Below are 14963 nucleotides of genomic sequence, written 5' to 3'. Positions count from 1 at the left end.
TTATGCAAGTTGATCAATATAAAATATGTAATTCTTGAAAAATGTCAAAATGGAGATCTGTTGTTCTGTTTTGTGCTTGCGTCTATGGCAGTAGTGAGAGTGACATTGCCTCTATTACTGGTAGACCACAGCGCCTACCCAAAGTGTTGAAGGAGCTTCCGTAAGATTGTCTTGGAGTGATATAGATACCCTTATCCCTTTCATTTTGCAATTTGATTCATTCCAGTGTCTGGTCTTTGTCTATAACTATCAGCTACTGTTTGACATAATCATTTTAACAAATTTGTTTTTAGTTTGTTAATTTTTTCAACTGAAAAATATATATTAATGCTTAAATGAAAGTAGCCTTGATATTTATGGACAATGTACTGATAGTTTTTGTTTCTACCTTTAAAGTTATCAAAACCTTACATTTCCTTATCCACTTCATGTTTTATTTGTATTTTAATCCACTGAATGCCAGTCTTGTTTTTTTAACAAATACCCAACTTTTGTTTCATTAAATTATAAATATATCCATTTTATTTATCCCATAACATTTTAAGTTTGTTTCCTTTTTTTTGTCAAATTTTGTACATATATTTCAAAGGGTAATTAAGGAATCTTTAAATCTTTTCTGAGCATGCATTTTTTAATGGGTGAAAGATAATTTCTGTGTACTTATAAAATATAGAATAATTTCTTAACTAATTGAATTTTTTACAAATTGTTATAAATGGAACAAATGCAAATATAATTCATATAACAAACACACTAAGTATTGAAATGTTCAATCTGACAAATAATATGAAATTTGGTTTAAAGCTTTGATCTGTAAATATTTCATTATGTCTCCTAATATATGCTATAACAAATGATATAGACAAGTGTTCCATGAATGAAATAGACAACTATTCCATTTCACGGCTGCACCCAGTGATGTTGTACAAACTGTCTCAACCATCGAGTGTTCCGGAGCAGTTGCCTCCCCTTGATAGCTCTCCAAGCGGTCGGGATAAAGTGTGAGCCTGCTATGGGTTGCCTATTCCATCGCACATTTCGTTTCAGATTTAATTAGCAATTAAATACAACCTTACTGCACTTTGACACAATCATTTATTTCTCTGATATTTTAGTTTCATAAACAAAATTTGTTAGTTATTATTGGTAAGGAAACAAAATAGTCATTATTTTTATGTTTGTATCGAATTTTATCTTAATTTGAAACAGTACATTATCATTTTTGCAACTGTTATTGGCATGAAGTTTAGAATTATTTGCTTGGTAGTTGAAGTATGGTAATTATTTAAACATATTTGATATTATTTTTGTTATTGGTAGTTGAAGTATGGTAATTATTTATACATATTTGCAGTGTAGGAAAGATGTAGAAAATCTAGCCTGTCCACAGGACTGGCAGGTCAAATTTTTTACCAGTCCTGCCAAAATCTAGCCTGTCCTCCAAATATAAATAAAACACCTTCGGCAATAAATATTCAAAAAGGTTATAATCATTATATATATGTCATTGGTTTGCTAAAATTGACCCGACATGAGGACGGACTAGATATTTTTTTAACCCGTCCTCCACAAAATTCACCCGTCTCGGACGTTGGGACGGGCTATCTTTCCTACACTGATATTTGATATTATTTTTGTTATATTTGTTTAATATCCACTGTAATTTTACCTCATAACATTGTGATCATGTTGTTCAGAAATGTTCAGAAATATCAGTTGATATTTTTACTTATGATTATTGTTTAGGTTAGACACTTAATGATTTCCAATTCCATTTCAAACTTCCATTTCCTTAGCATTCCAACACTAAAAATCGAGGTTATAAACTGTACAAATTCAGTTACACTGACTACAGTGAGTTGTGAGTTACTTCCCCTTATGTGAACTATATGAGTTATCTCCCTTTCACAGGGCTTGGATGAAAGGTTCGCTGGTGCTGGTGGTGCTGCTGGGATTGACCTGGAGCTTTGGTATTTTGTTCCTCAATCAGGAGTCTGTTGCCATGGCGTATATCTTCACGATCCTCAACTCCTTGCAGGGAGCCTTTATCTTCATCTTCCACTGCATCATGAATGAGAAGGTATATGTCCGTTAGTTGCAGTTTTGAATTAAACATACATACAAAAATCATCAAATATACAACATCGACACGAGAGAATAACCAGTTTCAATTATATGACAAACAGATTCAATTGGGCGCGCTAAAGGCAATTAAGTATAAAAATTGTGTGCATGGATCAATCAGAGTCAGCAGTGACACCTAGTGTTCCTGAAAAGGGTAAACATTTCCGCCCTACCGATAACTGAGAAGGCATATTACATAGGTTTCTTATCAGAATATGAAAAAAATCTTTACAAATGGAAAAATTTGATTTTTCAACATCTAATTGATACACTGAATCAGATTTGGCAGATTGTTTATGTAATACATTAGCTGTATATTTGACTGTTAATTTAAAACTAATTATGATTCTTTTGTTGTGGAGATAAAAGACATCATTGTAAGGCAATTTTACACCTCTTTCATACCCACACATCTGTAAGTTATTTCATCCTCTGATGGATATGTACAAAGGCATATTAAAGAAAGAAAAAAGTGTTTGCCTTCAATAGACTCCAATCCGATGATTGTACCACCCACCCTTAAGATGACGTAGGTGGGCCTTTCCAGAAACAAGGTCATTCGTGTATTAGGATACATATCATAATTCATGACCGATATGTGTGTTTGTTCCAGGTTCAGAAGGAATACCGCAAGATAGCCCGCCGGACAACATGGCTGCCAAAATGTATCCGAGTCAATTTTGGCGGTTACAACGGACACTTATCAAGCTCCCCGAATCAGTCATCTGGATCCGGACACAATGTGAGCTCTAGCAGGAGTCCAAACTTTTCCTGACATATCATTTCACACTGTAGAATAACAGAGGCTGCATTTTAAAAGTCTTCATTCATTATTTCATGAAATATTTATGAAACCCTTGATATTATGTATTGTATTTTTTGTTCCTTTCCAGTACTTTTCGCGGCTGTTTCCAGGCCGACGTCGCAACCGATCACCATCGGCTTCTACCAACAGTTCCACCAAGCCATTCCTCAGCTCCAAAGGTAGGTTAATTCAAACAACTATGATTATCAATTCAACAGACATGCATTCAACTGCTGGCTTTCACAAACCAAGCTCCTGCCTTCATAAGCCATGTTGGAACCTAATGCTTGTAAGTGTGACTGAATGGATTGTTTGGTCTCACTGTGAGACTTTGCTGATTGAAGTCACAGTGTCCAATTTCATGAAATGACACTTATTGAATGTTTTGCCAATAAGATACATTTTTTTATTTGTAGGACATCGCCAAAGTCTGTCTGTCAGTTCCCACAGCCGAGAAAGCAGCTTGTACCCATCCACCATCAATGGCTATGTCTACACTGCCAACAACAACGACCCACACAAATCACCCACGATTAATGGGAACGGATTCACACCCTTGTCGCCCTGCTTTGAAAATGGCGGGATTGCTGGTGACCTCTCGGAAGTCATTGATTGCTCTGTGATCGACAGCGAGGCTGTGACCGAGTACTGCCACAACAATCTTCAAGTCTGTGAAGAAAAGAAGCGATATTCTTCAGGCTCAGAAGATTTCAAACCAGTTGAGGAAATCGAACATGACCGACTCTCAGCTCTTTCTTACAATTCCGTAGCCAAGAATCGCGATTCATTCATCTCTGATACCGATGATGATGGGAACAGTGTGACTGGATTCAAAGAAGGAGATATGGAGAGGAATCTAATCAATAAGCTTATGGTACCAGGATCTGGAAGGAAGGGTGTTACCAAAGTGAGAAAACAGTCTCCATCATTGGGCAGTATCAACGATCGTAAGGGGGATCCAGAACACGAGAAAGTCAATACTAGCACGCCGAATCTCAAGTATAAAGACTCTAAGGGTAAAACAGATGTGGCAAAAGACTCTAACAGTGTTGTACAACACAGCATGCCAGATCTAAGTTCAAAAACTGGAGGAGAATCGACTATCCCTAATGGACAAGAGCAACCGTTAACCTTCGTGAATACGAAGTCAAAGGTCAAACGGCTCAGTTCAGATATTCAAATACGATTTGATCCCCACCGATTTGACCTATCATCAACAGATTGTTGAAATATTCAGTTCAAACTTTCAACTTTGGAAAAAGCTTAAATTGCTGAATTTTCTCCCTTGATGGAAAAAAGTATTTTTCTAATGGTTTTGAGAAACTTGTTACACATTTACAGATTGTAAAGTTTTATTTCCAAAATCTTCCACCTTGCCAATAGATTTAATATTACATAGTTATTACATGTAATGACAATATCTCTGTGTTATAAACATGACCAGGTAGATTGTTACAGCACAGCTTCATTATTTACAGTATTAACTGTTCATCTTCTTGAATCAAAGCTCTGGTACACTTAAAACGTAACCGTAGAAATGAATACAAACATGAATTACACTAATGTTTGTATTATTCAGTAGATAATCAAGCAAGAATGTGTGCCTTAAGATATAATTTGAGTTCATGTTGCTGAAGTAGATATAATTATCCAATGTAAAATCACAGTATGTATTCACGTTTGCATTTCCAAAGATATGAACATATCATGGTTGTTTTCATGTTGGTAATTGTGAACTGTTTATGAAACGTTTTTCAGTAAAAGAGTGTCAATTACATTGAAATTGACGGTGATATTCCTATTTAAAATGTTGTGAATATGAGTTTAGTTAATGTTTGTGAATGATATGATCATTCTGATTTACTGAAAACTGTTTTGTAATGTGTGCCATCGTGTTCCTAGAACAATGTATGGCAGCTGTGTTTTTACATCACATCTTTTAGTTGTTACTGTCATATCCATTTTCACCACTTTGTTACTTTGTACAACCTTAGTTTTTGCTTTTTCTTGCTTTTTGCAATGACTTTTCAAACTGCATTCGTCTATGTATCTTAAGAACAGAAGACTGCAGGTATAAATGATCAGGTCAGGACCAGATTCAGAATGCTTTGGCATTAAAAACAAACCTAAAGCAGTTCATGCAATTTTGGATCATTAATTTGTTTTTTAATTTCAATTATTAATGATTTTCAGTTAATGTGAATGGTTTCTTAATGAGGAAGTCCTTATTGTATGTCCATGATTGCAAATATCTTTTCACAACCATATCCTCGATGTACTTAAAAAGCAGATGGTTGCATGGTTGCATGATGTATTCATTAGTTCTGCAGTGGTTTAAACATTTTTTGTTTTTTTGTAAAACTATGTGTAATGTTCATCAAGATATGATAATCAGGGCTCCAGATAAGGGCCGTATCGGCGTATGTACGGATAAAAAATATGCACGATACGGTAGGAAATATTTTAGAAAACGTAGCAGATATGCACCACAGCAATGGTGTACGGTCTTAGAATCATTTGCAGACATATTTATCTGAAAAAGTATTGTTTTATTGTTTATTGACCTGTTTACACAAGAGTAGCAATGTTATGGCGCAAATATGAAACGAAACACACGATTACTGGGACTCCATTAAATTCCATTCAGTACTCTAAATGTACTCTTACGTTTTTCCAGTACTCCTATATTGAAAAAAATAAGGAGTACGTACTCCTGGTGTTTAATGATTATCTGGAGCCCTGATAATGTCCTTTAAGAATCTTACGCTTGTGCATTTAAGAGACATCAAAAATACTCCTGATATATCTCCTTAGAACTAGAAGTGGGACCAGCAAAGTGATATGTGTATTTCATTCATTCCAAATGTGACTTTCCAAATATTTAGTGAAAACATTAGAGAGGAAATTGAGGATAAACTGGGGTTGACCCACTGTCTGTCTCTGACAAATGAGAGGCTTTGTCATCTGGACAGAAATTTGACATGTTGTTTGGTCTGGTATCAATCCTGTAGACAGTATCCTTCAGTTATTTATTCGTCTTTAATTAGGCCATAATAAATTAATTAAACAATTTTCATGCACGTTTTCCACAAATATGACGTGGAATGCATTTCAGTTTTAATAAACAAGTTTCCTGAACAGTAGAATGAACAGAAGCAGAATAAACAGTAGGATTTTATGTTCAGTAAAGTCAAGAAATTAATGTTCTTTATATTATGGGACACTAACAAAAGTAAATTGAGGATGAAAATCTGATAATTAATTTATTTTGGCCTAAAGTGACTCTTCCATCACTAGAGTGCTCTAAGCATTGATGGTGCTATCAGTGTATATATCCTTACCTTATGTATTATGTTAATGGGTGTACATTTTCTGTGTTGTTGAACTGTAAAGAACATGTGTGACAGCTGTGGATAAGTGGCAGGTCAAATCTGTCAGTTTTAACACCATTTTAGACACTTTTGACAGTTAATTTCAAGTTTTAATGAATGGTCACATTCATATATTGTACAGTCACTTGTTAATACACTGTCGTGTAACGGTTTGTCTTCCTGGCAATGTACGATATCACCGGCATTAACTCATGATTGTTAAAGTATCAAGTTTGAGAGGGGAAATACCCTTCAAAAGTAAAAAAGTTATTTTATAATAATATATGAAAAATGTTTTGTTGGATTGTCTTGTTACGTGGAGAAAGAAATCCAGGGTTGGTTTTCCTGAGACACTGCAGGAAATATTTGGCTTTGTGAAGTCTTATTAGACTTTTAGTGCTCATAAATGGCAGTTTTGTGTTAACTAAACCATTTCAGAAAAAGTCTACATTTTGTCTCATTCCTGATCACAAATATGAAGCATGAAACTGACAAGTCTGTTATCAATCACGAGTTGACAACTTTGCCTGTTTCATTTGTCACAAGACCATGGGAGATATTGAATATGATATGTAAATATTTTGGTTCTTTATGTCGTCATAAAGGAAAATTAATCATTTTTGCCAAATTTATGTCTTAAATAGAACTGAAAATCACAAGTATGCATGTTCATATTAATCATCCATCAAGTTTCTCCTTGTCTCCTACACTGTTGGCATGTCTGCAACCCATCATTTTGTCATTGATTATAAAGGACCAAGTTAATTCTTGAGGAACACAAGAGTTGTGAATGTACATATAAATATTACCATGGTTTCTTGTACTAGATCAAAGAAGATCGCATTTGTCCATAATTTTGTATGAATTTCCAATCGATTGAGAATAAAACAATGTACATACATGTTTAGAGTTTGTTATCATGGAGATTTTTATATTGAATGTGTTTGCTGTATGTAATTTATTACACGAGTTGAAGAGATGCCAGTACACATTACACTCAACTTTGTGGCTGGGTTCTCTTCATTTTCCAGTAAAGCATGGTGCTAGGGTGCTGAAAAACCAAGGATAAAAATCATTGCTCCTGATCAGTGGATTCTGGTACAACAAAGGGATGAAACTCAGCACAACAAATTCCGGCAGGTTAGACAACTCTTACTGGTCCATAGCTGAAGGGGTCGTTGTCGGCACAGGTACTATAGATATGTACCCCAGGTACATTTTTGTATACAGAAATGTTCCCTAAACAAAGTCAAAATACAGAAAACATACCCGGTTGGCAACCCAAAACTTGAACTGTATGGAATTGTTCCCTTGCATATGATGTTGTGCATTGTTTCTTATCTAACGCAATCTAATACAACAGTATGACAGTTCTGATCAAGAAATAGCACAATGCAGAATGAACTCATCCTAGGGTACATTTCTGTATTTTGATTTTGGCCAGGGTACATTTCTGTAGTAACTGTGCCAACAACGACCCCTTCAGCTAAACTGTACCACAACAACCACCTTTATCAGGGTCATCCTTGATGGTTGAAGAGTCTTTTATTCCATTAGCAAACTGTTCATAGTACAACAAAACACACATTTTTTCACAAATGTAATTTATTAATAAGTTTTAAAATAAACATAGTTTACATAAACTACATTCTACCTCCATTATGCCTGAGTCGGGTTACACAAATGCTTACTGCAACAAGATCCGGAAAGTGATTTCACTGAACATAATATCAGTCAAGAGGAACATTTCACAGTACATTGCATTGAATCGGCTAACACAGTCTTAGTGGGACAAGTCGCTGTAAATCTTGAATGAAATCAAAATGTCAATCTTATTGATATGAAAATTCATAAACTTTATCTAAATAGATACACTTATCACATTATCTTATGGTTGATATTTAAAACTTTAAAAATTAAAACCATGTTTAAAAATGTTTGAATTTAAATATAAATTACCTGAAAAAAAAGTGATAAAAAGTATATTATGAAAATAGTAAAATCAAGTTGCACAGGATTAAAATTTGTTTACAAATTCCAAAACTAAGATCCAAAGAAGAACAAACACAAAAATCAAGTGTTGATTCACACAAAGTAATATCGAGAGTTTACAGAGTTTGCTTAACTATTTATTGATCTAGTGTCCAATATTGTAAAAGGTAATCTTGTACGTCCTGAAAGTGTTGTTTTAGAAATCTCAGTTTTGGAAAACAACAACACTAGGTAAAAGTTATAAACTCTTGGCAACGGCTTACATCAACAAAGTCTTCCAATCTTTTAACAGAATATCAGCAAGTTGGAATTTGAACATTGTAGCACCAACGAATCACTGGCTTTCGGCACATTGTGGATATCATCTAATATCAACCTACGTTATTATGTCCAGGTTATATCACACACATCAAGCATGCCTTACAATTCTGTGATCACATTCCTCATTTATTGTCACAAGTCACAAGTGGTGGACAATTCACATCTACCATTGCAATTCACAATGATTGCAACTAAATACACTTGTCACGCCTACCATCTGATGTCACAACACGTTTTTGTCACAGCACATTAATTGTGACAATTCCTGTTGTGGTAGCAAGACTAACAAACATCACAATGAGTTTCAGTATCAAATATGGCACCAGCTACATAATGTCTATTCCTGATTTTGATTCAATGTATATTTGAATGTCAAAATATAAAAACTGAATTTTCATTATTTAGGCCAGACCAATTTTATTTCTTGTTTTACGGATGTTTGTCCTCTGAAAACCTAAAGGCAGGAGGGAAACAAATAAAAAATAAAAATCACTAGTCAATATAATTTTCCTTTTAAATACTAAAAGTATTTTATTTTTGGCAATTTACGAAGTTTTTATGGGGGAAAAACAATCAAATTTCTTTTTTTGGTGTTGTAAGCTTACATGTTTGGCCAATAAAAACATGAGGATTATATTTTTTACGTGGGGAAAATTCATTTTTATTTTTTTCTTATTCTTGAAAAAATACAACTGGCGGATCCATAAAACAAAAAATAAAACTGATCTGGCCGTATTTGTGTATAAAATGTATTAAAATGGTGTTTCAGCCTCTTCATGTTTTTCTTCATACATATTGTACATACTTTACCAAGGACAAATGACGTTTATAAAACAAAATGCCTCGGACAGATTTTCATTAATTACCAATAACACATGCACATGTACCATCATATAAGTTTGCTCCCAATACATATTCCCAAAACTAGAGGATTTTCTAATTTGTAAATAATGGAACAATTTAATTATTTGATTTTACCAATATCAAAAGTTATATTTTATTTCAAATTAAACAAATTCCTTTAGGACAAATAACAATATATTCAGTATATGTGTTCTACTAATGAATCCTCAGTTGTTCCTCTACAGTTTCTGTATGAAAAAACGTACATATCCTGTATGAAATCGACACATGAAGATACAATGTGGTATCTATTTGAATTATGCATGTTTTGTAATAATATAATTTACAGTCAGAATACAAAATGTACAAAAATATCTATATTACACCTCTTCAGGTAGCAATTCCAGACAGTCTTGGAGGTTGCTTGGTTTAATATAATGCAGGTTTCATACCTCAAGGGTGATATGTTTTTCCTGACATGGAAAGAGGCCTTATTCCTCTTTACAGTAAACTAAGTCATCGGTACCCTTGAAGTCAGTAATCACTGCCCTTGAAGCAAGTAAAATTTTGATGCACCTGATCACCCCCCTGTAGGTACCGGTACTTGCTAATCACAACTACTGAAGTAAGTAATTACTGAGTGTTAAGTAAGTAATAACCACTTGTACATGAAATAACTTTGAAGTAAATATTGGGTAATAAGCACTTTGAAGTAAATGATCATCACCTTTCAAGTATGTGATCTCCCTTTGAAGCAAGTACAGCCTTAAGTATGTGAAACCACTCTGAAGTAAATACCCAGTTATCACCTTTGCAGTTGGTTATCACCACCCTTATAGTAAAATGAAATTACTCTGAAGTAAGTTCTGGTTAGAAGTAAGATATCACCACCCTTAAAGTATCTGACATCAATTTGAAGTAAGTACCTGATAATCACCCTTGAAGTAAATTATCACCACCCTTGAAGTAGGTAAATTATCACCATCCTTGAAGTAAGTAAATCATCACCACCCTTGAAGTAGGTAAATTATCACCACCCTTGAAGTAAGTAAATTATCACCACCCTTGAAGTAAGTAAATTATCACCACCCTTGAAGTAGGTAAATTATCACCACCCTTGAAGTAAGTAAATTATCACCACCCTTGAAGTAAGTAAATCATCACCACCCTTGAAGTAAGTAAATTATCACCACACTTGAAGTAAGTAAATTTTCACCACCATTGAAGCATTTGATAAATCGCCACCTTTGCAGTACGTTATTCCCAGCCCTACATTCCCCCAAGATCGCCTTATATGAGGTGCCACATCACCACCCTGAGATTAAGCAATGATCATTCCTTCATTAATCAAGAACTGCCCCTGACAATATCCAACACATAGATATATTCATAAGCTGACCAATCACTGTACATCTGGTCACACGGTTCATGTACTTACAGGAACACTACAACATGGACGCTATTCATCGATCACTCCTATGTTGCTGCTGATCAGGTGGCATAGGCTATGATACAATGTAGGGCTGGGACGGGTAACTAGGGTACTCGGACCAGGGTAATGGGTAACTAGGGTACTCAGACCAGGGTACTGGGTAATTAGGGTACTCGGACCAGGGTAAATTAGGGTTACTCGGACCAGGGTACTGGGTAATTAGGGTACTCGGACCAGGGTACTGGGTAATTAGGGTACTCGGTCCAGGGTAATGGGTAATTAGGGTACTCGGACCAGGGTAATGGGTAATTAGGGTACTCGGACCAGGGTACTGGGTAATTAGGGTACTCGGACCAGGGTACTGGGTAATTAGGGTACTCGGACCAGGGTAATGGGTAATTAGGGTACTCGGACCAGGGTACTGGGTAATTAGGGTACTCGGACCAGGGTAATGGGTAATTATACCAGGGTATGGGTAATTAGGGTACTTTCGGACCAGGGTACTGGACCAGTAATTAGAATTACTCGGACCAGGGTAATGGGTAATTAATGGGTAATTACTTACTCGGACCAGGGTAATTAGGTAATACTCTTCGGACCAGGGTAATGGGTAATTAGGGTACTCGGACCAGGGTAATGGGTAATTAGGGTACTCGGACCAGGGTAATTAGGGTACTCGGACCAGGGTAATGGGTAATTGAGGGTAGGGTAATTAGGGTACTCGGACCAGGGTAATGGGTAATTAGGGTACTAGGACCAGGGTAATTAGTAATTAGGGTACCAGGGTCGGACCAGGGTAATGGGTAATTAGGGTAATGGGTAATTAGGGTACTTTCGGACCAGGGTAATGGGTAATGGGTAATTAGGGTACTCAGACCAGGGTAATGGGTAATTAGGGTTCTCGGACCAGGGTAATGGGTAATTAGGGTTAGGTATAAGGGGGTTGGGTACCTAGGTAGATTTGGGATATTGGGTATTGGGGTCTTGGGTACCCTGGTAGTACATATGACTCCTCCCAGCCCTAATACAACAATGACCTACTTTCATGCATACAACACTATGTACAATTGTATAACTCATAAATACAATACTTATTAGTTGCAGCCACTTTCCATGCAAAGCATGAAAAGGCGTGACCCGTGAAACAGAACAACATGTGAGTAAAGATAAATACAAACAGTTTCTAACATAATGTACATTCCACACATAACACTGTGTCAAATCACTTGTCAACCCTTCCTTCACAATGAGTCATTGCAATGAAAGGATTAAATTTGGTAACATTTCTTAACATGGTAGTGTTAAGGAAAAAGGTGCAAATGTTGAAAATATCGAAGAAAATGTAAATATAACTTCATTGTTGACAGAGAAACTTTACTTTACACATAACATCAACATAAGTTCAAACTGTGAATAGAAATATCTTGTATTGCCACATCTGTTATTTCTGACTTCTTGGTTTAAGGTCAATGTAACATAATGAAAGAGGCAAAAGATACAATCAGTATCAATTAAAGTATTCAAACATGTAGAGTTTATACTGTATATTGATTCAGATAGTACACACTGACATTCCGAGTGTGTTTCAAAGGTTCTGCTATATGTTAAAATGGGAATGAAGGTTGTAATCAATGTAATAATTTGCTACAGAGTATGTGTTGAATATGATTTATTAATATGATATGTGTCTCCCTTTCATGTATCACATTGTGGACTGAATCATGGCAAAGAAAAATATTTCAGCACAAGTGAAAATATTCATATTGTAGGCATATACAAAATCCTGTGGTGCAGTATTTTAGCAGTTCAGTTTAAAGAACAGAATCACCAAATGTGTCCTCATTAAAACTTGTTTACAGATCTAAATCCATTTATACCAATGTGAATTTAATGAAAATGCGAAAAGGTAAAACAATATATGCACTAAAGTTCCTGTTCTATAAATAAGTCTTGCATAGTGTGTATTTATGAAGATGTTTTATTGCATATTGAGTATGATATGAACACGTATAAAAGTATAAAAGGTGAGAGAAGGTAAAAGACACTACCCAATATGCATCAGAAATATTAGACATTTCAATGCATGGAGGATGATCAATAAAAAAACCATTTATTAAAATCTGCATTGAAAGTTATGATTTACAAATGAGGAGATACATGAGAACACATTCTGTATAATGACTTTCAATATTCTTATCACTAGATAAATATACGAAATGATATGTAAATATATTCATATGCTAATATCCTCATTTAGAAGTGACATCATGAGAACCCCCCCATCAAAAAATGCTTCAATTAACAATTGTATAGTTAGCACTTATAATACAAACAGTTCACTTCAGAAAAATTCAAATAGTTCTATTAAAATGAATATTAACAAGAGGCAACAACGTAAAATGTTACAATTTTGAATGGATTGAACTCATAATTCCTTCCTCTCTTCTTGTCAGCTTAAAATTTGCCCAAATAACATTAGTTACCATGTTTTATATATTTTCTACAATGAGGATTTATGTGGCTGCACATGCCGTTCGCCGTATATTGCGATTATCGACAAGGTTGTACCAATCCACTGTATTCCCATCAATGATGACATTTCTCATGCAGCCAATGAAACCTTCTGTGGTGGAGGCTGCAACTTGGGGGAAATTCTCTGTAACAAAACAGATAACGTTCACAGTGAGTGAGTGAGTTCAGTTTTATTCCGCTTAGGAGTATTGGAGTTAAATTGTATATCGCCACAGATTAATTCTTATCATCAAATAATGATAATAATGTCTGTACTTATGTTGTGCTGGTCTCCACACACAAAGTGCATGCTCAAAGTGATAACATTATTACCAGCTATATGGCGGCGGTCTTTTAATATGGAGTCTGGACCTGACAATCCAGTGATCAATATCACGTGGACCGCTGTACACAATTGAGCAAGCCTGATCACCCAATACTGTTAGTCGCCTCTTATGACAAGCATGGATTGCTGATAACAACTTCTAATCCAGATCTTCACGGGGCATGCTCAAATGATAAGATTATTACCCTGGTCAATGGATCTGTCTGTACTAGATTATCATTCTCATCTCCCTTAGGATCATACAACCCAAATCACCTGTGAGTTCATAAGTACTTCCATTTTACTTACCATTATGCTATTATGTGAGTGAGTGAGTGAGTGAGTGAAGTTTGTTTCCGCTTCAGGAGTATTAAAGTAAAATGTACTGTAAACAACACTTCTTAAAGGCTATGGTATATTATATTAAATGGTGAAGAAGGCCAAAACTGTTTCCAACCACAATCATAGAATTCAGGGGTTCCCCCTGTTCTGTGTGTGAGCTCACCTGGATTCCCCCTATAAACATGGGGCTGTCTGTTGTAGTATTTGATCTGTGTGAGAGCTCACCTGGTTTGCCCCCTATAAACATGGGGCTGTCTGTTGGAGTATTTGATCTGTGTGAGAGCTCACCTGGTTTGCCCCCTATAAACATGGGGCTGTCTGTTGGAGTATTTGATCTGTGTGAGAGCTCACCTGGTTTGCCCCCTATAAACATGGGGCTGTCTGTTGGAGTATTTGATCTGTGTGAGAGCTCACCTGGTTTGCCCCCTATAAACATGGGGCTGTCTGTTGGAGTATTTGATCTGTGAGAGAGCTCACCTGGATTCCCCCTATAAACATGGGGCTGTCTGTTGGGGTATTTGATCTGTGAGAGAGCTCACCTGGTTTGCCCCCTATAAACATGGGGCTGTCTGTTGGAGTATTTGATCTGTGAGAGAGCTCACCTGGTTTGCCCCCTATAAACATGGGGCTGTCTGTTGGAGTATTTGATCTGTGAGAGAGCTCACCTGGTTTGCCCCTATAAACATGGGGCTGTCTGTTGGAGTATTTGATCTGTGAGAGAGCTCACCTGGTTTGCCCCTATAAACATGGGGCTGTCTGTTGGAGTATTTGATCTGTGAGAGAGCTCACCTGGTTTGCCCCCTATAAACATGGGGCTGTCTGTTGGAGTATTTGATCTGTGAGAGAGCTCACCTGGTTTGCCCCCTATAAACATGGGGCTGTCTGTTGGAGTATTTG

The 14963-nt window shown here is 35.9% G+C and overlaps 2 protein-coding genes across 2 annotated transcripts in view; one reads left to right on the top strand and one right to left on the bottom strand.

Moving 5' to 3' along the window:
• LOC124266065 (adhesion G protein-coupled receptor L3-like) overlaps window positions 1-5338 on the top strand; it is an 83533-nt gene extending 78195 nt beyond the window's left edge. Inside the window, exons 21-25 of the mRNA XM_046700884.1 lie at window positions 92-160; window positions 1912-2080; window positions 2738-2866; window positions 3018-3108; window positions 3346-5338. Coding sequence (XP_046556840.1) covers window positions 92-160; window positions 1912-2080; window positions 2738-2866; window positions 3018-3108; window positions 3346-4157 — 1270 coding nt within the window. The 3' untranslated portion in view covers window positions 4158-5338. The remainder of the gene's footprint in view (window positions 1-91; window positions 161-1911; window positions 2081-2737; window positions 2867-3017; window positions 3109-3345) is intronic.
• A 6446-nt stretch (window positions 5339-11784) lies between these two features.
• Window positions 11785-14963, bottom strand: part of LOC124266055 (laminin subunit alpha-2-like) — a 145055-nt gene continuing 141876 nt past the window's right edge. Inside the window, 1 exon segment of the mRNA XM_046700874.1 lies at window positions 11785-13544. Within this exon segment, the coding sequence (XP_046556830.1) occupies window positions 13402-13544 (143 nt within the window). The 3' untranslated portion in view covers window positions 11785-13401.

Source organism: Haliotis rubra, unplaced genomic scaffold (genome assembly GCF_003918875.1).
Source record: "Haliotis rubra isolate DU_JTF1 unplaced genomic scaffold, ASM391887v1 Scf10, whole genome shotgun sequence".
NCBI lineage: Eukaryota > Metazoa > Mollusca > Gastropoda > Lepetellida > Haliotidae > Haliotis > Haliotis rubra.
This window is presented reverse-complemented; position numbering and strand designations above follow the sequence as displayed.